This window comes from Aspergillus uvarum, assembly GCF_003184745.1.
Source record: "Aspergillus uvarum CBS 121591 unplaced genomic scaffold BO82scaffold_87, whole genome shotgun sequence".
Lineage (NCBI taxonomy): Eukaryota > Fungi > Ascomycota > Eurotiomycetes > Eurotiales > Aspergillaceae > Aspergillus > Aspergillus uvarum.
Window position 1 is genome coordinate 95,811 of NW_020291384.1, and position 25,694 is coordinate 121,504.

The 25,694-nt window shown below is 50.0% G+C and overlaps 8 protein-coding genes and 1 non-coding gene across 9 annotated transcripts; 3 read left to right on the forward strand and 6 right to left on the reverse strand.

Annotated features, from left to right (window-relative positions):
• Positions 1-2,481: 2,481 nt before the first annotated feature.
• Positions 2,482-3,539, forward strand: BO82DRAFT_407212 (uncharacterized protein; the record flags this gene model as incomplete). The annotated part of the gene is made up of 5 exons (XM_025639620.1): positions 2,482-2,541; positions 2,685-2,840; positions 3,024-3,125; positions 3,185-3,436; positions 3,501-3,539. The coding sequence occupies 5 exons, from the start codon at positions 2,482-2,484 to the stop codon at positions 3,537-3,539; spliced, it is 609 nt and encodes a 202-aa protein (XP_025486540.1).
• Positions 3,540-3,560: 21 nt separating this feature from the next.
• BO82DRAFT_359221 (putative ab-hydrolase associated lipase) lies at positions 3,561-5,714 on the reverse strand. The gene has a single exon (XM_025636518.1). It carries the CDS (start codon positions 5,580-5,582, stop codon positions 3,675-3,677), a length of 1,908 nt encoding a protein of 635 aa, XP_025486541.1. The 5' UTR covers positions 5,583-5,714; the 3' UTR covers positions 3,561-3,674.
• Positions 5,715-6,008: 294 nt separating this feature from the next.
• On the reverse strand, positions 6,009-8,131 carry BO82DRAFT_359222 (sugar porter family MFS transporter). The gene is made up of 3 exons (XM_025636519.1): positions 7,501-8,131; positions 6,983-7,444; positions 6,009-6,926 (listed from the first exon to the last, which is right to left on the reverse strand). The coding sequence occupies exons 1-3, from the start codon at positions 7,925-7,927 to the stop codon at positions 6,223-6,225; spliced, it is 1,593 nt and encodes a 530-aa protein (XP_025486542.1). The 5' UTR covers positions 7,928-8,131; the 3' UTR covers positions 6,009-6,222.
• A 2,376-nt stretch (positions 8,132-10,507) lies between these two features.
• BO82DRAFT_t312 lies at positions 10,508-10,579 on the reverse strand. Its single transcript has one exon. It is a non-coding gene; the product is annotated as a tRNA-Glu (tRNA).
• Positions 10,580-10,883: 304 nt separating this feature from the next.
• On the reverse strand, positions 10,884-13,337 carry BO82DRAFT_347315 (putative manganese ion homeostasis (Fr)). Its single transcript, XM_025633780.1, has 2 exons — positions 12,820-13,337; positions 10,884-12,742 (listed from the first exon to the last, which is right to left on the reverse strand). Exons 1-2 carry the CDS (start codon positions 13,141-13,143, stop codon positions 11,093-11,095), a joined length of 1,974 nt encoding a protein of 657 aa, XP_025486543.1. The 5' UTR covers positions 13,144-13,337; the 3' UTR covers positions 10,884-11,092.
• A 604-nt stretch (positions 13,338-13,941) lies between these two features.
• Positions 13,942-15,754, reverse strand: BO82DRAFT_296492 (cation diffusion facilitator family transporter; the record flags this gene model as incomplete). The annotated part of the gene is made up of 5 exons (XM_025631904.1): positions 13,942-14,978; positions 15,043-15,355; positions 15,420-15,506; positions 15,568-15,614; positions 15,676-15,754. 5 exons carry the CDS (start codon positions 15,752-15,754, stop codon positions 13,942-13,944), a joined length of 1,563 nt encoding a protein of 520 aa, XP_025486544.1.
• Positions 15,755-17,682: 1,928 nt separating this feature from the next.
• On the reverse strand, positions 17,683-18,637 carry BO82DRAFT_369454 (uncharacterized protein; the record flags this gene model as incomplete). The annotated part of the gene is made up of 2 exons (XM_025637168.1): positions 17,683-17,853; positions 17,948-18,637. The coding sequence occupies 2 exons, from the start codon at positions 18,635-18,637 to the stop codon at positions 17,683-17,685; spliced, it is 861 nt and encodes a 286-aa protein (XP_025486545.1).
• Positions 18,638-19,049: 412 nt separating this feature from the next.
• BO82DRAFT_359227 (glycosyltransferase) lies at positions 19,050-21,372 on the forward strand. Its single transcript, XM_025636520.1, has 2 exons — positions 19,050-19,470; positions 19,517-21,372. Exons 1-2 carry the CDS (start codon positions 19,401-19,403, stop codon positions 21,142-21,144), a joined length of 1,698 nt encoding a protein of 565 aa, XP_025486546.1. The 5' UTR covers positions 19,050-19,400; the 3' UTR covers positions 21,145-21,372.
• A 3,143-nt stretch (positions 21,373-24,515) lies between these two features.
• On the forward strand, positions 24,516-25,337 carry BO82DRAFT_359228 (nuclear transport factor 2 family protein). The gene has a single exon (XM_025636521.1). The coding sequence runs from the start codon at positions 24,634-24,636 to the stop codon at positions 25,129-25,131; it is 498 nt and encodes a 165-aa protein (XP_025486547.1). The 5' UTR covers positions 24,516-24,633; the 3' UTR covers positions 25,132-25,337.
• The last annotated feature ends 357 nt before the right edge of the window (positions 25,338-25,694 follow it).

Consider the following 25,694-nt stretch of genomic DNA (forward strand, 5'->3'; position numbering starts at 1 on the left):
TAGTTACAGTATATTTTAAAAAAAAAAATAACTTTTATAAATTAAAATAGATATTTTAGCCTTTATAATCAGCCGAGTATTATTATAAAAAAACTAGAAAGGCTAATAAAAGCTAGTAGTATTTTATTTATAAAAAATAATTCCTATAGAGTAGAACTACAGTATCTATAACTAAAAACTTCTTATAATTATAGAATTATTTAAAAAGTATAGGTGCTAGCTGGAGGGTGCAGAGTATTTAGTAAAAATAGTAATAAATTATAAAAATTTATATTATTTTATAATAAATAAAACATTTTTATAAAGATAGATAGATTAGATAGGCACAACAGCTTGCAGTTTTTAAATTTTTTTTAATATATAGACTAAAATTATAAAACCCAGCAGATATACTGTTATAAAAATCTAATTTTAAAAAGCAGGCTGTAAAAAAAGACTATAAAAAGCTAGAAAAAGTAGTTTTATAATAATTAAATAATCTTTAAAAATTGGAGAAACAACTACTTATCTATTTAAAGCTATTACTAACTGTAGATATTAGAAAAGAATTATAAAAAATATATTTTTATAAACTGTAAAAAATCTATAAAATAGGTTATTTTATAATACTATAGAAAATATACCAAAAGTACGGTCTTATAATATTAGAAAAGAATTATAAAAAATATATCCTTATAAAACTGTAAAAAACCTATAGAATAGGCTATTTTATAATACTATAAAAAATATACTAAAAGTATAGTTTTATAATACTAGAGAAGAATTATAAAAAATATATTTTTATAAAGCTGTAAAAAATCTATAAAGTAGGCTATTTTGTAATACTATAGAGAACATACTAGGAATATAGTTTTATAATACTAAAAAAGAGTTATAAAAAATATGTTTTTATAAAGCTGTAAAGAATCTATAAAGTAGGCTATTTTATAATACTATAGAAAATATATTAGAAGTATGGTTTTATAATACTAAAAAAAAATTATAAAAAATATATTTTTATAAAGCTGTAAAAAACCTATAAAATAGGCCATCTTGCAATACTGTACAGTTAAAATTTTTTATATCTTAACCTAACTGCCAGGTTATGGCCAGGTTAAGGTTAAGATATAACAGTCAGGTTAAGCCACTCTAGTCCTAATATTAATAATTTAAAACTCCCTCTAGTATTTAACTTCTAGAATCTTACTACATCTTTGGGATAGCAAGGATTAGTCTTAAAATTAATAGACTGCTACTATTCTATACTCAACTGACCCATTTTCCCTTAGAATATATATATATAAAAGAGCTAAAAAAAAAAAGGGGGATGGCCTTTTTATATAGTACTTTATATACTATATATAAAACTAGTAGCTAAGCCTAAATATATCCCCAGAATTAGTTATATAAATAGTATAAAAAAAGATTCTATTTACTAGAAAATTATTATATTTACTAAATAAAAAGAAATTATATAAAAAAAACTATAATATATAAAATAAATTATACCTATATATATACTGCCTACTAACCAGCTATAATATGTTAAAAAAAACTAAAGTATAAAACTATTATTTTAAATTTTAGATACTTATCTATATAAATAAAAGCTATAGAAGATAATAAAAAGAGGAGGGGGACCTTTATTATAAAACTAAGGCCCTAATATAAAGCTTAGCTTCAGGTACTAGTTAGTATCTAAGGTTTTATATACTATATACTAAACTAGCACTAGCTTAGTATATATATATATAAATTTTATACAAACAGATAAAATAGCTCCCCAGCTATTTTTTTTATTCTAAGGCATGTTTCAATTAGCACAATCCATCCGTCCTGTAACACCAACTGGTGCCTGAAGCTGAGCTCTATATCAGGGCCTTGGTCCCATAACACTAATTTTTAAAGTTTTATTTTTTCGTTTATGAATTGATTATAATATTTATAGTTAGTTTTAAAACTACCAAGCTGGTCTATTACCAGAAATATAAATTAGTCAGATTCTCTAAAACTAAGACTTAGATATATTATTTATAGATTTCTAGTCAAGATATAATTTAAAAATATATTTTTATTATTCTTATAATAAGAGATTTAGATTTTTCTACTGTTTTTAATTATACCACCTTTAATACTACCCTATTCTTTTAGGCTGCAACTAGCCCCGAGCATAGCAAGGGTCACTAAGGCTTGTTTATTTATATAAAATCATTAATAGTAGTATAAAATTCAGATAATAAACGTTTTATATTTTTATAAATTTATACAAATTTATAAAAACTTTATCTATATCTATACTGTAATAAAAAATTTTTGAATTATCTAGTTATCTCCTCCCCATCCCCATCTATTTTCCGTCCACACTGCTGCACCACCATTACCACTAGCATCACCACAAACAGCAGATCTCTCACCACCCTCTCCCCGCCCAGCAACAACAGACCAACAATCCCCCGACCTCACCCCTTCTGCCACTCAACTCCTCACCACCCAACAGCCATCATGTCCACCTCGATGCCAGCCACCCACGGCCGCAACGAAGCCCGCTGCAACATCGCCCCCGTGATCACCGACAACGACATCCTCAAAGGATCCTACGAGCAGCTAGGGGAATAAAAACCTGCATAAAGCCCCCCTCCCCTCATTTCCGCCCCCTGTCATTCCCCTATAAAGCCATAGCGGCAATAAAACCACCGCTGATAAAGCGAAGACGTAACAGGCCCCCCACCACCACCACAACGAAAGCCATATTCTCCATCTTCAACATCTTCGGCTACGTCGACCAGACCCCGCAGGGCGCCTATACCCTGGCCGCCGGCGGCGGAGGAGGAGGAGGAGGCACGAGCAGCCAGAAACCAGCAGTACCGACTCTTCATGCCAGATTGGTTCCGGGGGGAGCCGTGTCCTGTGGAATGGTGATCGATCCACCCCAACCCGAAACCCAACCCAACCCAAAGCCACTCGGTGCAAAGACTGACATGATAGATGGTACCTAAGTTATCCCGCCCGACACCCCGGAGAAACAAACCCTGCTCGGCGACTAGTTCGGCCAGAACAGCCCCGTCGACGTGGCGGACAGCCTCCCCGCGTACGTCGAGGCTGTGCACGCCGCGAACCCAGCCATAAACTCGTGGATGTTGATTGGCGTATGCCCCCCCCCCCAGGCCCAAAAGAGTCTTCTTTGATAAGGAAACAGTTCTTCTAGGGCGGAAAAGTCCCCGAACCGGTGACTTCCAACCCCAGCGAAAACCCCTATGCCATTGTCGCGGCCGCCCGCCCGGCGATGATCGACCCCGCGGGCGCGGAGAAGATCTCCGTGGTGCAGGCGTTTGAGGAGAGGCTGAGCGTGCCGCATCGTTTCGAGATGTTCGGGGACCAGATGGATGGGTGGATGGCGGCGCGGGCGGATTTGAGGGATTTCCGGGTGCGGGAGGAGGATCTCCGGGGGTATCGGACGGTGTTGCGGGGAGCATTGGCATTAAACATTTTGTGTCGTTGCTGGGGTGTTGACTGGGAGGCAGGCATTTACTCATCTCCCTGGCTCGGATGTTGGCGATTGAGGAAGGGAAATACATGATTGAACTCACAAGGCTTAATTAATATGTCTATGGTCGTGTCTCATGTCTAAGGATACAGAACAGATCTGAATATGTACAGGGTCCGCTTCGTGTATATACAACCCACTGTCAACCACATTACTCCACGCCTCGAGGCACACGACACACCGCCCGCGCCTCATCCGGCATTGTCTGCCACAGTACCTGCCGCACCTCTTGTCCCACCTGGTCGACAGCATCCATGGCCCATAATACATCCAGGTGCTCGTAGTCCTCGATGACCTTGGCGTGCACCAGGCGGATATGCGGTTCACGGCCCTTCTGCAGCCGCTGCAGGAACTGCTGTCCGTCGACGAGGTTGTCCGAGCCGGCGATCCACAAGGCCATCGGGGGTACCTGGGGTCCGTACCATGCGGTGTCGCGGCGAGGCGGGGGCGACTCGTTGCTGTGGCGAAGGTCCTCTTCCATCTCGGTCAGCGTCGACTCCTCCGTCGCGAGAATGCATTTATGGTTGGCGAAACATCCGTGTCCGAGCCACCACCGCATCGTCTCCGCGCTGACATAGACTGGCGCGAATTGGAACATTCGGTCGCGAAGAGCGCGGTCCCAGCGGGCGTCGTTCCAGCCGAACAGGAACGAGAAAACATAGTAACCGAGAGCACCGTAGATGCGTGGATGTAGGCGACGATGAACGGTCATCATGAACGGAATGAACGAATGGATGCCGAAGAAGGCGCGGAAGATGAGCGGCGGGATGATCCGCATGAACCTCAGGCACACTTTATTGATCAGTGGACCTGCGTATACGGCCGGGGCCAGAGCGCAGAAGACTGAAATGCGCTCTCCGAGCTCGGGTCGCTGGTCTTTTGCAAGGGCGATGAAGGTCTCCGCAGTGCCCTGGGAGTGGCACACCAGGCCCAACTTCTCAAAGCCAGTCTCATAGAGGACGCGCGAGATGAGCGCCGGCAGGTCGAGCACGCCCATCTGCTGGATGTTCCACGACCACATCCGCGGGTCCGTCTCAAGGAGAGTGGTGTGCTCAGGCGTCATACCACACCGGTTGTTGCCCAGCCAGACGTCATAGCCAGATTTGCAAAGAAAGAACGCAAGACTGTCGTCGTCATTGGCGCAAAAAGCTCCGGCGCTTTGGAGCAACCCGTGCATCAGCAGGACGGGATACTTGCGAGGCGTGGAACGCTTGGAGACCTCGGGGTCCGTGTTGCCCGTAAACACGTCCGGTCCGCGATGCCGACGGTCTTTGGCCGGCAAAGGAGTGTACTCTTGCGGATTGTAAACATGCCACAGCGTGAGGATAAAACCGTCTTCCGTCTGTACCTTGAACGTTTCAACATCTAACCCAACGCGACGAGCATAGTACGCCACGTCACAGACAATGGGATCCTTGCCACCCTCCAGCGGTGGACACTCATCCAGCCCTTCCTCGTTGACCTCCTTCTCCTGTCGAGAACTCCAGCGCCGCAGCGCCTTGATCCGCTCCGTGCGCCGTGACCGCTCTTCTGCGGAGAATTTGCGCCCCTCGCTAGATTCCTGGCCACGTCGACTGCGGTGGGTAGGCGAGGTGACGGCATTGACCACGGTGTGCACGATGGCTGCGACCATGACCGTGCCCAGAAACAGGAGCGACAGGACGAAGGAGACGCAGCGGATCAGAAGACATTTCAGCGCTAGGACTAAGGAGGGCGGTCCATAAGTGGGTAGTGGTGGGAACAGCGGATGCGAAGCCAGCGTCGAGACCGTGGTGCTCATCTCGTCGTCTCCGAGGAGTCTGTCGGTTACTGTGGCGGAGTTCTTGTCGTCACTGTTTAATTTGGGGCCTAAGTCTTGCAATTCGAATCGCTGTGGTGATGACCGATCCCCTCGCGAGCCCAACACATGATGATGTTGTTGTTCGATGGTTCCGACTTCGATGGCGGTGCTGAGGTAGTGCGATTTATTGTCCTGGGAGCCTGGGCCGGGGTCCGGCCCACGGCTAATACTGACAGATGGACCCAGGGTCTCACCGTCAGGGTCGGACGAAAGAAACATGATGCGATCAGGGGATGTAGTAAATTACAGGATGCCGCATTGTCAGGAGACCAAAAGAAAAAGGAAATAAGGGGGACAGGGGAGGAAATAAGAGGAAGGACGATCGATCGGCAGTAGAAAAGCAGGTGATGATGAGGAATGATGGGGGATGATGATGAAGGAGGGTGTTCGGTGGAGCGGGAACAGCCCCCGTGATTGCCGTTTTGGGAGATGAACTCCTGGTTGCAATCACGTGAGAGGGGCCATTGCGCGTAATCCCGTGGGGCGGTGGCACCCAATCACTTCAAACTTTTGCTCCAGGCGTCATACTCCGTACTTCTCCGTACTCGGCGGGGAACCTGGTGTGCGCCGGTGACGTCGGAGTTCTGCTTACACTGCTACAATTGGTTCAAAGGAGTTTTGTGGACTAGAAATCATCACTCAAGCTTCAATCGGTATGCATCATTCGCATTCTTAAATATGACACTGACACTTGACACATATGACAGTTGTAATTCTCATAACACATGACATGACTCAATCGCTGCGCTTCTCAAACAAAAATGCTCATACTATACATGATAAATGTCGTTCCAAAATTATTAATCCTAAATGTCCAACCCGTACTCCGAAACAAAAAACAAAAGACCAGATCATATCCTTAGGCAGACTCGATGTGCTCGTGCTCACGCTTCATCTGAGCATCGTGCTCCAACTCCCCGAGAGTGCCACGGGCCTTGCCATCGGCCACATCCCGAACATCGGTGAAGTGCACCGAGGGGACGAAGCCGGGCGAGCGCCAGGCAGAAGACACCTTGGCGTAGAGCTCATCGACCTGCTCCAAGGAGAGTCCCTTGGTCTCGTAGATGCACATGTAGACGAAGACGCCGGCAATAGCGCAGAAGCCACCCCAGATGAAGAACACCTTGGACTGGAGGTTGGCATTGCCCGGGCCGGAGTCCACCATGTAGGGAGTGGCGTAGGCAATAGCCCAGTTCAGGAGCCAGTTGGAGGCAGTCGTGATTGACAGACACTTGGCGCGAGCCTTCAAGGGGAACAGCTCACCAGTCACAGTCCAGGCAGTGGGACCCCAGGTGGAAGCGAAGAAGAAGATGTAGACACAGACGAAGGCGATCAGCACCTTGTTGGCGACTTCCGAATCGGTAGCCGTGCCGACAATAGCGACAATGAACTGGCAGACACACATGCCAACAGCTCCGAAGAGAAGGAGAGGACGACGACCCCACTTCTCAACGAGCCAGAGACCGGGGAAGGTGGAGCACACGTTGACAATGTTCGTGATCAAAGTGATGGTGAAGCTGTTCTTGATGCCAGAGTTCTGGAAGAAGGTGGTTCCGTAGTAGACTGCAACGAAGGTTAGACCCGAATCGATGAAAATGGACAAGAAAAGGAAAGCATACAGATGAAGTTGACACCAGACAGTTGCTGCAGGGCCTGGACCAAGCAGCCCGTGAGCAGACGCTTGCCCAGAGTGCCACGGAGAATGTCACCGAAGCTGGCCTTGCCAACGCTGAGCTCGTACTCGTGGTTGGCCTGGATCTCGGAGAGCTCCTCAACAATGGAGGGGTGGTTGACATCGAGACGACGCAGACGGGCGAGCGCTTGAGCCGCGGCCTCGTGGCGGTCGTGCTTCACCAGGAAACGAGGAGTCTCGGGCAGGATGAGCATACCCGTCACCAGGATAATAGCCCAGGCGAACTGGATAGCAATGGGAATGCGGTAGCAGCCAGTGTCCATGCGGTCCTTGGTGGAATTGTTGACGATGGAGGCGAGCAGCAGACCAATGGTGATGGCCAGCTGGTAAGCACCCACAACGGTACCACGGATCCACTTGGGAGCAGTCTCCGACTGGTAAAGGGGAACTAGATTGCCGTCAGTATCTATTGCCTTAGATCATCCACCCACGGGAAGAACATACCGGTTGCCGAAAGGAGACCAACACCAAAGCCGGCGAAGAATCTACCAGCCACGAACAAAGGGATGCGGGTGGCGGCAGCCTGCAGAATAACACCGAAACAGAAAACGAAAGAGTCGAGGATCATAGCCAGGCGCCGACCAAAGCGGTCGGCCACAAACGCGGCACAGAGGGCACCGAAGAAAGTACCCGCGGACAGTAGGGAGACAATCATGGAAGACTGGGAAGAAGTGATATCGGGAAGGCCATCTTTGGGGTTCACGTAGCCAGTGGAGAACATCTCGCGCCACTTCTTCATGGCAATGATACCACTGATGGTACCGGTGTCGTAACCGTAGAGAATACCTCCAAAGGCGGCAAACAGGCCAACAATGATGGCAGGGGCGGCCGAGCCCACTGCCTCTTCAGGCTTCTTCAGCATGAAACCCATGGTTGATCGATCACAGGTAGGATCAGAAGGGGTAGTGGTAGAGTGGGTGTGTGTGTCAACAGTCAATGGCAGAGAGTTCTTCAGTGCGAATGATGATAGACAGTCAAGGGTAGATAGATTGAGGTCACGTGGATTGGTTGGTAATGAGGTGTGAGGCAGTTGACGACGGGATGATGGAAAGATGAGAAACTGATGATGGAGAAGAGGATGGAGATGAAGCTGAGAAAGTCCAACTGAGCTGGGGATATCACGATGCTTTTGTAGTGCGCGGGGGGAGAGGCCGAGAGAGTCTGGTCAACCCCAGATCCGGCCGGCCGGGGACTGCTGACGGACCGGAATTGCAGTGAATGCATGAGGGAGTGAATGGCACAGCCCGGAACAGAGTAGGGGCCAGGCCACGAGACCGAACATTCTTTTCCCCCGCGTCGTTTGTCAGGGCCTCCCCGAGTCTGGAGTGTGGAGACTGGAGTGTTGAGACTCCAGATTGAGACAAGTCAGAGAAGACACGAGGCCAGGCCGACGATCGCCATTGTTCAGTGTCGGGACTAGTCCCGAGAGAGTGCGTTAGCCGGAGGGTTCTGGTGGGCAAAGCCGACCGGTGGGGAACGACACTGGCTCTCGCCGGTGCCCGAGGAGGTTTGTTTGTTGCCAGCCCATCTCCGAGGTCTCTGCTCAGACCCTGCTGTGGATTTGAATCTCTAAAATCTAAGGTGAACAGTGATCAGATTGCGCACCTGATGTGCAGAGCAAAGACGGTGTGTATTGTGTATTCACAGCTAAACAACTAACAGGAGGTGAACAAGAGAAGCCGGCCCAGCACCGGGAACGGCCACCCACAAACCCCCAGACCGCATTCGGGTAGCCGGTCCTACCATCTCCCCATCCCGAATCAGCCAAATCAACCAAATCAGCCACAATAAACAACAACACTCTGCATACAGTCCATATTCATAGAGCTAGAGCCGATCCGGAAATCTTGACGGCGATTTTGCCCGAACTGTCAGTCTGTCAAGGTGATCACAAGATCAGAAACTTTTGGAACTTTCTTCCCCAGACCAACCCGACGTGGGGGGAAAAAGTTAAAAAACAAAAAAAAATCCCCCGTTTGAGGTCTAGCCTTAGCGTTCTACTTTCCCACGCTAAATCCACGCTAAACTAGCCAACTTCCTTAGTTTCCAATTGCCTCAGCCACAGTCCTCAGCAACCAAGCCCGAACCACGGCTCACCCGATGGTTCAGGAGCTTTCCAGCACGGCCAGAGCCGAACAGCAAACCTCCCAAGTTTCACCCATCGGTCCCGCCTTCACCAACCAACATCTCACCGGGAGCCCGAACTCGGCTTAGAGTCTGTTTTGTTTGACTATCGGTCCCTGGCGAGCGTCGGCGATTTTCCCCTTAGGCGTGGCTTTTGCACTTTGCAAAGAAAAATTTCTTCGCTTGCTTTGCCACATGATCAACATCCCCGGATTTTTTTTTGTTGTGTGTCTGTCATCTGGAGCCGTCTAGATGCTTGACTCTTGACTCTCCAACATGCCGAACTCCCACGAGGGCAAAATGATGCTATTTTCAGATCCCTACCCATGACTAACGGCGTTGTCGACCAATTCTTGACTAATGCGATGGAGGACAAGAATAACCAAGCAACAGAACCAAGAAACTTTCCTGGATGCCCAAGCCGGGAGATTATTGCCTATTGCCGGAGGACGGAGCCTTTCAGTGTGCGATCGTTTCCCGACGACCCCGGGATGGATGAGCGGACGCCGCTGGCGCCATCTGTGACGGTGGTGCCGCTCCGATTGCACCAGCCTGGTGCAATCAGGTCCCTTCCCCGGGCAGAATTAAAGTTAGCAAATGAGATTTGTTTAGGCAGCCACTGGGCACAGCACTGCACTTCGAAAAGGAGGTGATCTTCCCTTTCCCCCGCGGGATCAAAAGTCAAATCAACACAACACGAGGATCTGGGGACAGTTCAACGTCATTCTTCTTCATTGAGCTGGAGGAGGAGCCTGTTTCTTTCCCGCTTCAAAGGCTGCCGTGTTGGATTCCATTGGTGGTGATGTCTTGGCTACAGTGTAGTAATGCGGGGTTGCTGTCCGTATGGGATCCCTCCTTAGATGCTGGGTCCCCCGGGTTTCTGGGTCGGACATCAGCAAGAAATTGTATGGAGAAGGCAATTGAGGCTCTCTGCGCAGAAAGCGGGATCTCAATGACTGTGTCTTTCGCATCTTTCATACGACGGTCACTTAGATAGGATGGGGCCAATTTCCACCCCCCCCCCTTCTCTGTCAAGCCGTGGCCAGTCAATTTGAATCTCAGACAATGCATTGAGAGACTTCTAGGAGCTCAATAATCATTCAATCCATAAACCTGTACAATAATTCAACTTCGCGAAACTCTCTTCAGGGATAGCCGCCCCCCTAATCACTGCGTGTATCGCTGAGCGAGGTCATTGGCTAATTGTGCTTTACGGGCCAGGAAGGGCAGGGACCGGGCGACTGCCGAAGACACTCCAAAAAAAAGGCATCTTGTCGTCTCGATCTAGAAAAGACAAGATTGAACCACCAAAAAAGGAATTGAAGCTCTCCGATGCGGGGAATCGAACCCCGATCTCCTGTGTGAAAGACAGGTATGATAGCCGTTACACTACATCGGACGGTGTATGTTAGAGGCTTCTATCATTGTTATACAGCGCCTTTGCAGTGAATGAGGCCATCCGGGCCAGCAACGTCGATGAGATCTTGAATCTTTTGATGGTGGTTCGATGGTTACACAAGATACGGCAGTGGGAAGGCTAAATAGGGTTAAGGTTACCCGCCTGGATAGATCACGTGGGTGGGCTACTTTGATTGGTTGCTGCTCCCTGTCCCGCGCGGAAGGCCCTTACTTTCATGATGGTCTCTCCGGTTGCGCTTCATACCAGGTACGATGATGCTGCTGTTTACGGAATAGAAGCAATTCGAATCAAGATGGTTTGAGATTCTCGTTAGCCAGCATCATGATTGACAAGGATGCTATCGCGCAGATACAGAACTGAAACGCCGAAACCTGGACCAGCGAGGTTGCAGTAAAATTCCGTCCCGAGTACTGAACCCCGCAAATGTATATATCCTGAGCAGGCCGCCATGTCTACAAACTCCGACCCACCAATCCAGGTCTTTTATTTCCTCTACCAACGCCAGATGAGAAAGAAATAACACGCAAACACAATCCCCGCTACGTACTTCACGGAATCTACAAATTCCCCCTTAATCTTCCCGGCCGTGGTGGTGCTCCGGCCGGCTCGGCGCCCAGAGCCATCCCGCGTCGGCTTCCATTTGGCGCTACTCAGCTCATCCTCATCTGCACTTGCGTAAGTGGCGTACAAAGGAGGATTGTTGATCGCGCGACTAGCCAAGCCGTGCGGGGATGGAAGCGTGGAGCTGGACGTACTAGAAGACGGGCTCTTGTATCGGGCGGGGCGCTGCGCGGGGTGACTGCGACTCTCTGACAGAGGGAGAATGGGGTCCGCCGCGCTAGCCTGTGAGGGATGTTTCACCACAAACACCGCCCGGAGAAGAAGGACAATCAGGGTGAAAGCGAAGACTAGGCCGTAATTGATGAAAATGGTGAGCTGGTCGGGTAGAAGGCACAAGTGATTCTGCACTGTCCGACCAGATCCAGAGGACTGCAGCGACTGCCCGGTCGTCTTATCGACAGGGTTCCACAAGCTGGTCATAACGAAGCCGGGCCGTCGAATCCCCATCGCCCAAGACAGGCTCTTTACCGTGATTTCCCGGGGTGACCCACTGAATTCGTGATGGGCAACCTCGCAGTAATCATGATCATCTCCAGAGTAGACGTGGACCAGGTTAGGCCCAACCTTGGACACAATGTCCCGCGAAATGGTGGGCGTTAACACATTTTGGTACTGATAGCCCCGCCCCATAGGTATGGAGTTGCGCTCATCCTCTTCCAGGTTGTCACCGGAAGGGGGATGCCGCTCTCGGTAAGGCCCGCATGGCGTGGCCGGTTTGCGGTACAATGGGACGTGGGTTAAGAGAATCGCGGGGAGGCCTGCAATCTCTGGCTGCGGCCGGTGATAGAAGGAGGGCTCCAAAATGTCCACAGCCCGATGCACATAAAGGTGCCCCTCGCTCTCATTTCTCATCATACGCAACGATTCCATCTCCGCCCGGCCCCGGTGTACGTTCATGCTGTTGAGAAATTGCTCCGTCTCCGCCCAGATGCGCTGGTTTGGTAGGTCTCCCTCCCCTGTGCCGGCACCCGAGCTGCCAGTCTCCGGATCAGGTTGATCCATGGCGCTCAACGAGACGGTGTCTATTGAGACAAAAGTATGGTTTCCAATCACATCCACACGGTTACCTTTCCCAAAGAAGCTCTGGAATCGTTCCCGAACAGGGATCTGGACGCCCGATCCAAAGCCCAAGTCGTGGTTGCCCGGTAAGCTCGTAATCATTCTCCGCCCACGGGGATCACTCGAGTGTCCATCGCCGGCATTCCAGGTGTCCATGAAGATCTTAGTGAATCGATGGAACTCCTTCTTCCAGAAGCGATCCTTGTATTTCTGGTACCGCTTCTCCGGACTGGAGCTGGTTGCGGTCGCCCATTCCCTGCCGCCATCGAACAAGTCCCCCAGGAATAGTACCGAGTCGGGACCAAGCTCCTTTTGCAAGGTGGAAAACGAACGCCGCATATATTGATCGGTGAATTTCACGGTCAAGGTCGACAGGGGCCACGGCCGGCCGGGGTAGGTATGAGGGTCAACTAGTTGGGGATCGGCGATGAACGCGACATGGTGTGGCACGGCATCTTGAGGCTACATATCACCATTGTTAGATGGATCTAAAGACAGGGACAGTCGGCGATGGGCCGTAGAGCAACGAGGTCACATACCCATCTCTCCCAATTTCCCCACGCACATGCCTTGACACTGTCCTGGAAAATGGTCCGCTCTCCCCACCAGAGCGTGCAAGCCCAGAGAACCACCAGCGCATTTGTGATGGTGAAGATACACCGGAACATTCTTCGTAGCAATGACACTACCCCATCCCGACTTCGAACTCCATTTGTCAATTCCTTCGCCCATTGTTGTGTCCATGATGGTAGGTACTCTCGCATCTGTTTTGAAAGTGTCGCTTTTTCCATATCATTTTCGCGACTGGACGGTCGATAGCTGCCAGAGCCGGCGCCGTGTGAATGAGGGTAGGCGTAACTCATGGTTGTTGGTGCACAGTGGAGATGCAGCTACCGTCATGCGGCATTGCCGCTCCGATGCTGAAACGAGTTTGAAGCAGTTAGTAAAGAACGAGTCGCGACGGCATGCCTCGAGATGCAATACAATGAAGCAATAGAGATGTAACAAGCGAGCGAAAATAATTTGAACAAGAAAAGAATATGTGTCAGTGTGAGAGAATGAGCAGTGAAGTGAAGACGCCAGGGGTGTTTCGCCGCCAAACGGGCGGGATCACGTCACGTGTGGTCGCGGCTTCTCCAGCTGGGTTTAGTTCCAGAGGTTTGGGGGTCCTGTTCCAATTTTAGTAACTGACAGCCTCCGACCGCGGGCGAACCATCGCATCCCTGCCTCACTCCAAGCCTTCACCGCCCGTCAGCATATTCACTCTGTGGGAATTGCTACTACATAGTACAGTACATAGTGCTACGCATTAAACCAGGCGCCCGAATTTCTCGATAGACATGCGAGAGCAGGTGGCTTGATAATGTCAACATATGACCATCATACAGTACGGTGTAATTTTGGTAGAGATACTTGAAAACAAGCGCGAGATGCGCACACGCCTGGATGCATTTATGTCAAAGTGCCCGCCGAACATGCGCCAAGTCCAAACAGAGATTATTAACAGGAACAAACTCAACAGATGACATCTCAGTCACCAGAAACAATCGGGTATGATCAGTACGGATAGGAAACAGTATTTTTAGGTCGAGTCGTCTTATGAGAAAGTGTGAAGGTGAGGTAATTAGACGGAAGCGTATCGCGCCCCCTCCCTAATGCAGTCACAGCGACCTCTTCGGACAGCACTGGCCGTTTTGGGCGCATTCTTCGCCACATTCAAGAAGACAAGCCTGAGGATCTCCTTCAGGGACACTGGGTGCACGGCTCGGGAGCGTCGTCGAAGTGGAGGCTTCACCATCGGGGTGAGAAGGGAACTGAAGGGTGTCCTCGGCATCGCTGTCCGGCGCAAATTCCGGTTGAATGGTGGAAGAATGAATGCCATAGGCATGCAAGCACTTGCGCACCTGCCGGGCTAGACGCATATACCGCTCCGACCCCTCGCCCTTGATCTCCGTATCCACCTGGATGTGGATCGAAGCCACAAGCTTGGTGTCACTCAACTGCCAGACATGCAAGTGGTGGGAGCCAATTACTCCTGGCAGTCCTTCAATGTCCTCCTTGATATGGTCAATGCTTAGGCCGTGGGGCACAGCCTGAAGCAGGATTCGCGAGGCCGCTTTGCAAAGAGGAATGGCAGAACAGAGAATAATCACGGTGATCACCAACGAAATGCCAGGATCCACATAGAAGCGCCAGGAATAATCAGTCAGCCAGATAATCAGGGCGGAGGCGATGACACCGATGTTGCCGAGCGCATCACCCATCACATGAAGGAAGACACCTCGCATGTTCAGATCATGGCTATGGCCATGGCTGTGCTTCTCATCCTTCTGCTTAGGCTGGGCATGATTGTGATGCCTGTGAATGTCCTCGTCCACATGAGTACGATGAGCCGTCTTAGGCGCATTCCCGGCGTCAGTGTAGTTGCCAGCACGATCCTTGTGGCCCAATAGCGCAGAGCGTTCGGATGGACGGACGTCCTCGGAATCCCCACCCTCAAGCACGTCAGTGTCGGATCCCGATGGGTCATCATAGCGAGAGCGACTGGCCGCAATGATTTCTTGCCGCAAAGTGGCGGGGTGGACTTGGATCTCTTCAACATCAAGGAACCCACGGCCGGTTGCGCCGCTGTAGCGACGAGAGCTGCGGTGCTGACTGTCCAAGGTCCGACGACGGTTTGAATATGGGGAAGAGGCGTCTGCGCCAGCAGTACGCTGTGATCAGAAGTCAGCATGTGTTCCTGCAATAGGCGACCGGCCTACTCACGCTAGTTGTGTTTCCCTGCTCCAAGACTGGTACAGGGTCATGATTATGCTCATGACCGTGCGAAGAGTCACCTTCTTCGATGTCTGCGTGACCATGGCTGTGACCGTGTCCATGAGAATGGTCATGGAAAAGGACCAGGCCGATGATGTTTGATAGCAGACCCAAACAGCCGACAATGCAGACAAATTTAGGATTCTTGACCTCCTGAGGCTCGACCAGTCTCTGTATGGCCTCCAAGAAGATAGACAAACACAAGGCGACCAGAAAGACTCCGTTGACTAAGGCACCCAATGTTTCTGCGCGTTGCCACTGCGACCAGACGACGATGGTTAGGACGACTTCCAAGCGGTGTGCGGGAGAGGGGGCAGCTCACCCCATATGTGTACATCTTCGAGTTGGTTTCGCGGTTGGCGACTTTCACGGCCCATAATCCGACCAAGAGAGAGAGAACATCATTCAACTGTGGCAAACAAGTCAACAAAGTGGTCGGAGGGCTGCAGAGTGTATCGACCGAGGCGTACCATATGAAAGGAGTCGGCAACAAGGGCAAGCGAGTGGACGCTGTAGCCTATTCGAGTCCAGCAGGTTAGAAAAGCGACAGTTCAAATATCAAATTCGGGGAGACCAACCAGCAATCAATTCTAGCAAGAAGAAAGCCGAGTCAATAGCCAACAGGATCAGAATCCTGTTGGTCTTGGAGAGGCCCATCGTGTCTGGCCTTGCGCTCCGTGGCGCGCGTGGGAGGAAAAAGATGACGACAGCGACCCCTAATCAGGCGGCAAAAATCGATATCTAGGCGCAGAAATGAGTGACTCCGAGGAGTTCGCGGTATCAGGATCAAGGAGGATAGTAGGATTGGAGAGGAGCAAGAGAAAAGCAAGAAAAATAAATCTCGCAGGTGATAAGTAGTTAGTGATAGGAGAGACTGGAGTCCCAAGAATTCCTGCAGGTGGTCGCAAACCAAGGACTAGTTCAGGAAGGCGGAAGGGCGCCGGCCGATCGGAGCGAAGTGGCGTTAGTTTCCCCCCTAGCCTCTGCCGTTCCCCACCGCCTTGCAGCTTGTCCTTTCAAGGCTTTCATCCATGAGGGAGGACTACTGCATTGTGTGAGTCCTCCGTATTACAACACTTCCATAAGCTTACTGAGCTCTATAACATGCGCAAGATACTTCAATTCTTTTGTACTACAGGGATTTTCTCAGCTACGTAGTACCTGCTGGAATGACTACTGCTGACCTCGTGCCGGTTCCACCCATACTTAGCAATCCAGACTGTGTTGTTGCGACCCACTCCCTACAGGGCAGAGCCAGTTCTCTCCACCGTTTGACGCCATATGAAATTGGTTGTGGCCCCCTTCTCCACGCCAAGTGTTCTCCTTTCTCCTGGCTTCTTCCCCGAGCTAATCCGACCAAAGTGGCTTCACCAATTGTGTCAAGTGAAGGAACATCGCCGTCTATAACCCCCAAAATTGCAAGGATCAGACCTGTCACACATCATGCAGCATACCACATCATGACGCAAGAGCAGAGAGACTTCATGCGGTGCGGCTGCCTGCCTACAGCCTGGAACGGTCAAGGCGCCGTCTGTGCGCTAGCCCGGGAAACTAACCCCGAGCTAGCTAGACTGGTAGGACTAAGCCCAGCCGGCATTCCGGCGGCTTTTGGCCTCAATGCAAGACAATGATCTAAGCGAACAATAATATAAGACTAGTACTAGTACCTCACACTACTAATGAAGCTATTCAGAAACATTTTGAGCTTTGCGCGAATACACCAATGAAGGTACTCACGTTTCTAAGAAGAGGATCCACCTCCACTACTACCGGAAGATAAACTCTTCCGACCTCAACATCGCACTGTCTTTTCCAAATCATGGTACGTAGCGTTTCCCAGCAGCAGACGTTCGAGCAACACACCAGCTCGAAAAAGATCATCGCTTGGCACTCCAGAGGACTGTTTGTCATGATTATGTATGCAATACAGTCATTTGCTTGGACGAATTCGACTGCAGACCCGGTCACTAGTAAACCTGTGGATTATGATGGTGGGCGCAATCTCTAATTGCGTGTCTCGCCTGGACGCCTATATCGGAAGATGCTCTCTCTTCAACCTCCTGAAGTGCTTCTGCGGTAGCGGAAGCTCTGTGTAGGACCCGACAGGCTCGGCTAATCCTCAATCCTACTGATGAGTAACCCCGGGTGTAAATTGATGGGACTGGTATGATTCATCAATTGACCCGCCATAGGAGTATTCCCATTGTCTATGATTGAGTGGTGTTGATTCAGCTCTTCGAACGAAGGATTCTCTGATCCTGGAGTCCAGAAGACACACTGCTCTGAGACATCCCAAATGTCTAGCTGTCACTGTGGACTACAAGAGGAGATGACATGAGGTATCGGGGCTATGAATGAGTAGTCCCTGGCACCACAACCTAAAAATCATCCTTCCAAAGACTGAATAAGACCCAAGTTGATGGTAATTATTCTGCTAGAAAGAAGACCTGCTGCGGCAAGTGGCGGTCTCAGACCACGAACAGCAGGCCACGAACCTAAAGCTTCACATGCACGAAACTACTCAGGTTGCCATACCTAGTCGCTTATAGCCTGTACAGCGCGATCAATCGACCTCAATAGCCTAGTTAAGCTGTATAAGGAGGTGGCGGCTCCGTCCCTTGAAGTTCCCAGAACTGTATTCGGCCATTTCTTTCCCAATCCTCGGTTTCAGCACCGTCGTCACTACTCTCAAGCAGATCCCTTTCGGTGCTCCTTTTCTCAGCTACGACTCCCCTCGCTGCGACCGAGTTATCAATCTTTTGCCATGAAGTCTTCGTTAGCCTAGGTCATGCCACCACATCTCCCTTGAAGAAGAATACTATGCAGGATCGCAGACGGGGCCCGGCATACCTTATCCTTATTATGTCTGCTCACAATCACCACATCCTGACTCTGATCAACCCTGCCCACCAAGCTTCCATTCTTCCAAACCCCATTCTTGGCCACCACTCCCTTGAGCTCAGTATTGACAATCACACACCCTTCAATCTCGCAGTTCACGAGCCTTGCCTTCTTCACCCGGCTGCCCGTCACGCGACAGTCACTGATGGTACTCCGCCGCAGGGCACTCCCGCCTCCAACCCTGGAGGCTGTCACCTCGCATCGCGTCATCCACGACCACTCGCCGATGATCGAGTCGCGGATCGTGCATCTTCGGAGCGAGATGACATTCTCTAGCGTGCAGTGGTCGGCTTGCACGAATTTGCTGGAGGAGACGTTGGCGAGATTGCAGTTGGCGAAGATGCAGTGATGGAGGTGAGAGTGAGTGATGGTGCAGGTGGTGCAGGTGGAGCGGCTGATGCTTGTTGTTGATGGATGGGATGTACAGGCTGGGGCGGCAGTGGACGCTGAGGTTGAGGATGTGGGGTTTTCGATGCTATTAAGACCGCTGATAGTGACTACCGTGAGAGCGCTCCGGGTGATAGAGTCCGAGGGGGTGAGGTTGGACAGAGAGCACTCGGTTAGTGCGGAGCGGCGGATGGTGGGAGAGGCATTGGTGAGTGTTGTGGTGTTGGTGGTTCTTGACCTTGATTTCCCCATTGAGACAGAATTCTGGGAATAATATGAGCGGTAAGGTGGATGTTTCTATGTTGCGAAGAAGGCAGGGAAGTCGCCGTGATTTATGCTCGGTGAATTATCATTAGTGGGTTGAGGTGGTGGGCTCTTCCGCGACGAGACGAGTCAAAGGTGATATGTATATCTCAAATCATGATGTCGACGGGAATGCCTCGCATCGATTGCTATAATCGGCTGCATCAGGCTGCCAAATTTTCAAAATCAAGGGAACCCATACGAACGTTGGATATAGGTAAGATAGTTCTTTGTCATGCGGTCATGGGCGGTGCTTCGCAACCTCTTCCCGATCCGGAATAGACCCGCATGTGTGGCGGGAAAGGGTGGGAGGAAGGATTACACGAGCGCAGCCTGCCGGATGACAACTTTTCTCGTCTTCCTATTATCCTGCTCTCGAACTGACCGCATCATGAGCAGAACAAGGCCAAAGCCCTGCAGGTACTTCAGTTATTGCTGCTATTGCTGCGATTGCTGCCTGGGCTCATGTCTGGTTGAGATGAAGACAAGATAAGGCCCCAAATTTAAGCTTCATCTACCAGCCAACCCCCCGGTCTAGGGCAGATCCACTCCATGGTCTGACAATGGAGCCATGTCTCCGATCTGACTAAAGTTTTCGGGATGATCGGGGGTCTCCTGCTCTTGGGCGGAGACTCATCTATACTTATATCGCGTGAAATACCGGGTCATGTCCCGTACAATGGAACATCATTCCCAGGCCCCTTGAGCAACCATGAACAAGAACGCACATCCATCCCGCAAAATCCTCCTGGTCGCAACGACAGGTGGGTTTACCCATGCCGGTATGGAAAAACCTTCAGGTTGAGTACAATTACTGACCAGATCCAGCTCCGGTCCTCGAACTGGGCAAGGTCCTCTCCGAACGAGGCCACACAGTCGACTTCGCAACCATGGAGGGCCAGGAGCACTGGACGAAAGACTACCCCTTCATCTCCCAACTGCATATACTAGGAGCCGGTCCGACCGAGCGGCAATTGAGCGAGCATTACTTGCGCATGCGGAACTGGGATATGTCTGTCGGCCTAGCGGGCGCCATGCCCTCGAAGTACATGTTCGACTCCTTCTGGCCGGTGACTTACGACCATCTCGAGTCTATCATGGACGATCCTGCCCGCCGTCCCGATTTCATCATTGCGGACTTCTTCGTCGATGCCGTTAAAGACATGCACTTCCAATACCAAGTTCCCGTGGCCATCGTGCACCCGCAAATGCCAGCCTTGATGCTTCCGTGCAGCTATATCCCCGGACAACCGGGCTTCCAGCTGGACGGAACTCTCACCTCCGAGCACGCCTCTATCTGGCTCCGTCTGAAGAATGAACTCGTGGTCGTCAAGGGCGTGAGGGAGATCATCCGCTTCTTCCGCTGGACAAAGCAGATGCGCCGCGCTCACGGCGTACACTACTCCATCCCCAACCCCCGCAAACCCGACTACCTTGTCTTCATCAACTCGTTCTTTGGACTCGAGGTCCCACGCGACCTGCCGCCGCTCGCGGCCGTCGTAGGCCCGATACTCAGCGACACCTACCCCCCGTGCGACGAGCATTACACTAACTTCCTCTCTGACCGCAAGAAGGTTGTCTACATCGCTCTCGGCACGCATGTCATCCTTTCTATGGCGGACGCGTCCAAGATTCTCACCGCACTGTTTCGGCTTTTGGAGGCCTCCGTCATTGACGGCGTTATCTGGGCGGTCGGCCAAAGCGGCCGACAAGATCTCGACTCATCCGCCATATTCACATTCGCGACTCCCGTGCTACCAAATACTGTCGACGGCAGCAAGGCATCCAGAGAAGGAACGATCACTCTAGCCGACCTCCTAGCCGGCCATCACCCGGCCTTCCTCTTCCCCTATTTCGCGCCGCAGCGCGCCCTTCTCGACCACCCAGCCGTGCGCCTCTACTTCACCCACGGCGGCGGGTCAAGCGCTAATGAGGGCCTATACCACGGCAAACCCATGCTAGCGATGGGGATATTTTCGGATCAGATCGCCAACACGGCGCGGCTAGTGCACGGCGGCGTCGCGGAGCCGCTGAACAAGTTCTCCTTCACCGCGGAGGAGGTCTTCGAGAAGGCGCGCCTCATACTCGAAGATGTCGACGGCGGGTACGCGCGCGAGTCGCTACGGTTGCAGCGGATTGCTAGGGTGGCGTCGCGCCGGAAGCACCACGCGGCGGATCTGGTGGAGGAGGTGCTGTATGATACCGAGCTGCGGGTACTGGACGGAAAGGAGGTCCGCCCGATGCACTTGCAGACGGCGGATATGAGGATGCCGGTGTATAAGGTGCGGAACTGGGATCTGATGGCGTTGGCAGGGGTGGGGTTGGCGGGATGGCTAGGGTCGGTTGCTGTACTGGGGCATTTGGTGTGGCGGCATCGGACGGTTGCGAAGGGGTTCGTGCTTGGCTTGATGGAGCGGGTTGGGGTTTATCTGGGGTCTGCCTTAGATGGATCTTGATATACAGTTGTGGTCGTAGGGTGGAAGTAAAATCTGGTTATCCCGCGACAAGTTGTGATTTCTATGAGCTTGTGCAGTACTACATTATCATATTCTGCCTTGTTGATACCAATATCAGGATGCTGGGATATGACCGTAGACATCTGCCATAAGCAACTTTGGATTTATGTTCTATACAATAACAATATTCTAATATTGTATAATAAATTATCTAGCCATGGCTCAAACCTTAATCTTTTGCCCGTTTGTATTCCTCTGATTACGATTATTATAATACTCACTCTGCTGGACTTCAAGGGTTATTGAAGTGGTATTTGCTGGCTGCGTTATACTCCAATAGTCTATACAGCTTCCTCTGCCACTCACTTAACAGCCTACCGACTCGGAAGTATAAGCCTCTCCTGCCCCGGGTATTGCTTGTCCCCTACCAAGTGCGAAGTTCGGACCTCATTCACCAGTACAAATGTAAGGAAAGCTTGCTGGTTCTGTTCTATTTATCCCAAAGCAAGGTTAACTCTATACATTATTGCAAACGTTCACTTTCCTCATTACATCTTGATTCATTTAGGCACCTTTTGAAGGGGAAGGCTGTGATTTTGATGATGACCTATTCAACTACTTCACCATATTCACATAGTCCTCGCTGCAAAGCGATCGCTTCTTCCCTTGAATACAGTAGAGAGAAATTATCACCTCTGAACCATTCTCCCTCTACGTCTGGAGACAGTTGAGTGGACCAACAAACGCACAGCCAATGTATCTGGCTCCTCACTCATTTAGATCAACCAACCTTTCTAACAACTTTCCTCTAGCAAGTTCATCGAGATTCCACATGAAGACCAGATTGTACAAGTCAGAAATGTACAGAATCACACTTATCTGGCTCCGAATAGAGACAAAAGAGCCCAGCCCTTGAAGACAAGTATGACAGACCTTCTGACATGGGTACGGCCGACACTCCTGACGAGAAAGCCTGGCTATCCTTCGGTGTGTGGCTTTCCGACGCATTGGTTTTTCAAAGCCTTAAGGCAGCATGAAAGCAAGCAGCGCAGCCAGGTGTTCTACTGGTGATTTCGACTCTGCGGGGTTCCATCCCTGAGCGTCGTACGAGGCCTGATCGAATGGCAATACAATCGCTGATAATCTCAACAAAATCGATATTCTCGTCAAAACGGACTCGGCGACGAGGAAATGCATAAGGGAGATGAATCTGCCCTCGGCAGGAAGATAGTCGCATGGACCGGGAACGACTGTTTTCTTTGAGAGCCCTGAACTGACAGATGTTCAACTTTGAAATCGCCGAGCATCCGACCAATGCTGAGTGGCGACCCGGCCACGTACAATTCCCCCAGAAACGCGGTAAGCTATACCCCTTCCAAGCATACCGTGCGGAGACTGAGTAGAGCCATAGACGTCGAAGCTGCGAGAATGAGGATCGACCGCATCTTGAGTGCTGTTATGTCTGCAGCAACAGCTAGTCACCAAAGGCAATCGTGCCCAAGAGTTGAGGCTTGGGGTCGAGGTAACTCTCGACAGAGGTCTGTATTAGAAGAAGATTAAGATCGCAGGAAACTCCGACTATTCGATCTGGTATGAGGATCCCATCACACCTTCCACACAGCTGGTAATCGTCGAAGCCAAGAGGAAGGGAATGGTGAGCAGCGGACTCGCTCAACTATTCAGGTTGGGATATAGGTTACGGATGAGTTTTCCATATCACCCCTTTAGAGAGCGAGCTCGTGTACTAGGTATCGGACTCCAGCCTAGATTCGATTTTTTTGGTACCGTCACCGACAGTAACCAGTTTGACTTCGTCCTATTGGATTAATTACGACATGTACGGTACCGCTTTCATTAACATTGAATAGCTATACCTAGTTATAATAATCACTGAAAAGCCTTCTCTAGTACTCCGTGATAACCTATCGCTGGAATGCAGGGCAGAAGGAGATGATTTGGAATAGGTACCTTCAACTGGATGGTGGCAAAGGCGGCAAACCAGTCCCCGCAGGGTTGATATCAGTAACGATAGTCGCTGATGGTGAAGAAACTGGATATGATTATAAATGCTTGATTGATTATTGCTATCTATACTGTACAATATACAGAAATCCTGCTGCAAGCGGTAGGGGGCGGTAGTTTTAAAGTACTTAACATTAGCAGAATACTATGTCTATAGATTCTTTTAGACCAGCATAGGGATTCCATCTCAACCCGGGTCTGTATTCCCCTTTGCAACCCTCCGGAGAGACCGACTAGTTTAGCATATACAAGATAAATTTATATAAATAGAAGAAATAGTCTTTCAGCTATTTTTGTTTAAGGTATGTTTTGATTAGCACAATCTATCCGTCTCGTAACAAAATCTGACCTGACCTGGCCGTTAGCCACTTTAACCCAACCTGCGGGTTCAGCTGGCCTGCTTGGTTACTCAATTACTCACGTATTTGCTCACCCAGCTTCCCTATTTACCTATACTCACCTATACTCTTAACAATATCACCCAAAAGACCTATACGTACCCTTTCTCTTAGGATTACTCACTTATAAAATAGCAAAGTAGAGAAAGCTCACATTCTATTCGGCCGTGTTCAATAAGTGGCTTAAGTACAGCTGAGCAGACGGGATGCCCTGTTTCCCACACCCTGTGGTCGTAGTATCAAACTCTTTTTCCATCATTATATATATGCCATTTGCACAAAAACACAGGCGATGAAGTCAAATCAAGCCCCGGAGGCCGACTTGATCGCCATCAGGTTGAGGGCGGCAAGCACTGCCTCAGGCTCTGTTGACGCCCTACGTGCCTCAAGCAACGCATAACAACTTTTGTCTGACTAGGAATCGATCCAGATGCAGAATACCCTCTGACCTGACACCTATAAAAGCTCATCCCTCTCCAAGCTTGTTTGATTAAGCTTTGTTCACTTTTCCTCGCGTCAGATGACTCTAGAGAAGACTATCTTATCTGCGGATACGCCTTTGTTCAGCAAGAGGCCAATGGTACGTTCGACGGAGTATTGCCCAAAAGCTGCGATACTTCCGATTGTGGAATTTGTGATCAATATATGCACCTTCCTGAGCGCCTACCCATGATGTGGGACCGCGTTTCCTCTTTCCTCCTTAGCCGTGTGAGGTTCAAAAAATCTGCGGATTGCTGTATTTTCTAGATTACAGCTAAGCTGCATTGGTTAGCTACTTTCTACAAGTGGGTCTCAAAAGGCTTGGAATTGCGTAACCAGGGGGGCGGTTATATCACAGTACTTTCAAGATGGGAGAGTAATTAGCCGGCCCGGTCGGCCGGCATTCCATAGGGCTGATAGGAAAACCACCACCACCCATATAAATCCACTACTGCTCTTCGCAGATCAAAATACCGTTCCTCATCCTAATTTACCTTCGCAGTACTTTCCGGGCCCCTACCCTGTGTGATCCGACCTTTCATTTCACCCTTTGCGTGCAGCTTGATCACTTCCGCTCATCATTTTTGACATGGCCGAGATACAGCAGGTCTTGCAGGAATTGAACCGTCGACTATCCACGCTGGAAGTCAAAGATGCCATCTGGACATTCATGTGCCGTTACTGCAAAGTGTGCGATGAACACGATTGGGAGGCATTTGGAAATATGTTTGCTGAAGATGGGATAATGGAATACGGTCCTTGGGGTCCAATTCAAGGGCCAGCCAATATCGCCAAGGCTACATCTGCCGAGAAGATTTTCGCGTACCAGGAACACAGCCTCTCGAACATGAGCATTGAAGTAATTAGCCCTGATGAGGCGAAAGCAACTTCACTGTTCACATTCTACGGCTGTCCGGATTTGGAGGCACCCTTTCAATATTGCGCAAAAGGCGGGGTTTACAATTTACATTTTCGTCGACTGAAGGAGGAATGGAAAATCGTTCGTCATCACTTGTCCCCAGGTTGGAGCCACGGAGAGAAAGTGACCGAGGATTTTGCTGCTGCGGTAGCAAATATCAAGAAGTGAAGCAGGGGGCTAGCAGGGGGCTCGCAGTTTTATTGCAGTCTCTAGATAAACTATAATGGGCTTCAACATTTTGGATTCTCATTTTGGAAACTCCCCTTGAGGACTTTATCCCTGAACGGAATGATCACCATGTACTCAACCTTTGTTTTATTTTATCTTTTCAGAACAAATTAAGACACCCGATGGGACCAGAATCTGTCCATGCCGCATGTTCAACCTTTGTCCTGGGAATTTCTTTGAGGGATTTCACAAATCCTTCGGGTCGTTTTAGACTATTGCGCATCAACAGATTAAAACATCTGTCCCAATTCACACCATCCACAATCGATCCTTGAGCCACACTAGCTGACCAGCCACGCTGGCTACGCTGGACCACGCGTGACATACGTCACCACTGTGCTTGCAGGATAGGATCAAAAAAGATAGAGTAAGGACACCCCTCCAGCGAGCACAGCAGTCCCCCTTTTTCAAACCCTTTTTAGCATGCTTTGTAAAAACATCCGTTCCCGTTTTGAACCCTTTCAGACTCTACTTCAAGAATTTCGAGGGGTTTCGTGTCCGGA

Coding starts and splice junctions, on each gene's coding strand:
- BO82DRAFT_359227 (XM_025636520.1), top strand. CDS start 19,401: ATGAACAAGAACGCACATCCATCCCGCAAAATCCTCCTGGTCGCAACG. Junction 19,471..19,516: donor AGGTGGGTTTACCCATGCCG/GTATGGAAAAAC, acceptor GACCAGATCCAG/CTCCGGTCCTCGAACTGGGC.
- BO82DRAFT_359228 (XM_025636521.1), top strand. CDS start 24,634: ATGGCCGAGATACAGCAGGTCTTGCAGGAATTGAACCGTCGACTATCC.
- BO82DRAFT_347315 (XM_025633780.1), bottom strand. CDS start 13,143: ATGAGTTACGCCTACCCTCATTCACACGGCGCCGGCTCTGGCAGCTAT. Junction 12,743..12,819: donor GGGGAAATTGGGAGAGATGG/GTATGTGACCTC, acceptor GGTGATATGTAG/CCTCAAGATGCCGTGCCACA.
- BO82DRAFT_359222 (XM_025636519.1), bottom strand. CDS start 7,927: ATGGGTTTCATGCTGAAGAAGCCTGAAGAGGCAGTGGGCTCGGCCGCC. Junction 7,445..7,500: donor TGGTCTCCTTTCGGCAACCG/GTATGTTCTTCC, acceptor ACGGCAATCTAG/TTCCCCTTTACCAGTCGGAG. Junction 6,927..6,982: donor GTCTGGTGTCAACTTCATCT/GTATGCTTTCCT, acceptor CCTTCGTTGCAG/TCTACTACGGAACCACCTTC.
- BO82DRAFT_359221 (XM_025636518.1), bottom strand. CDS start 5,582: ATGTTTCTTTCGTCCGACCCTGACGGTGAGACCCTGGGTCCATCTGTC.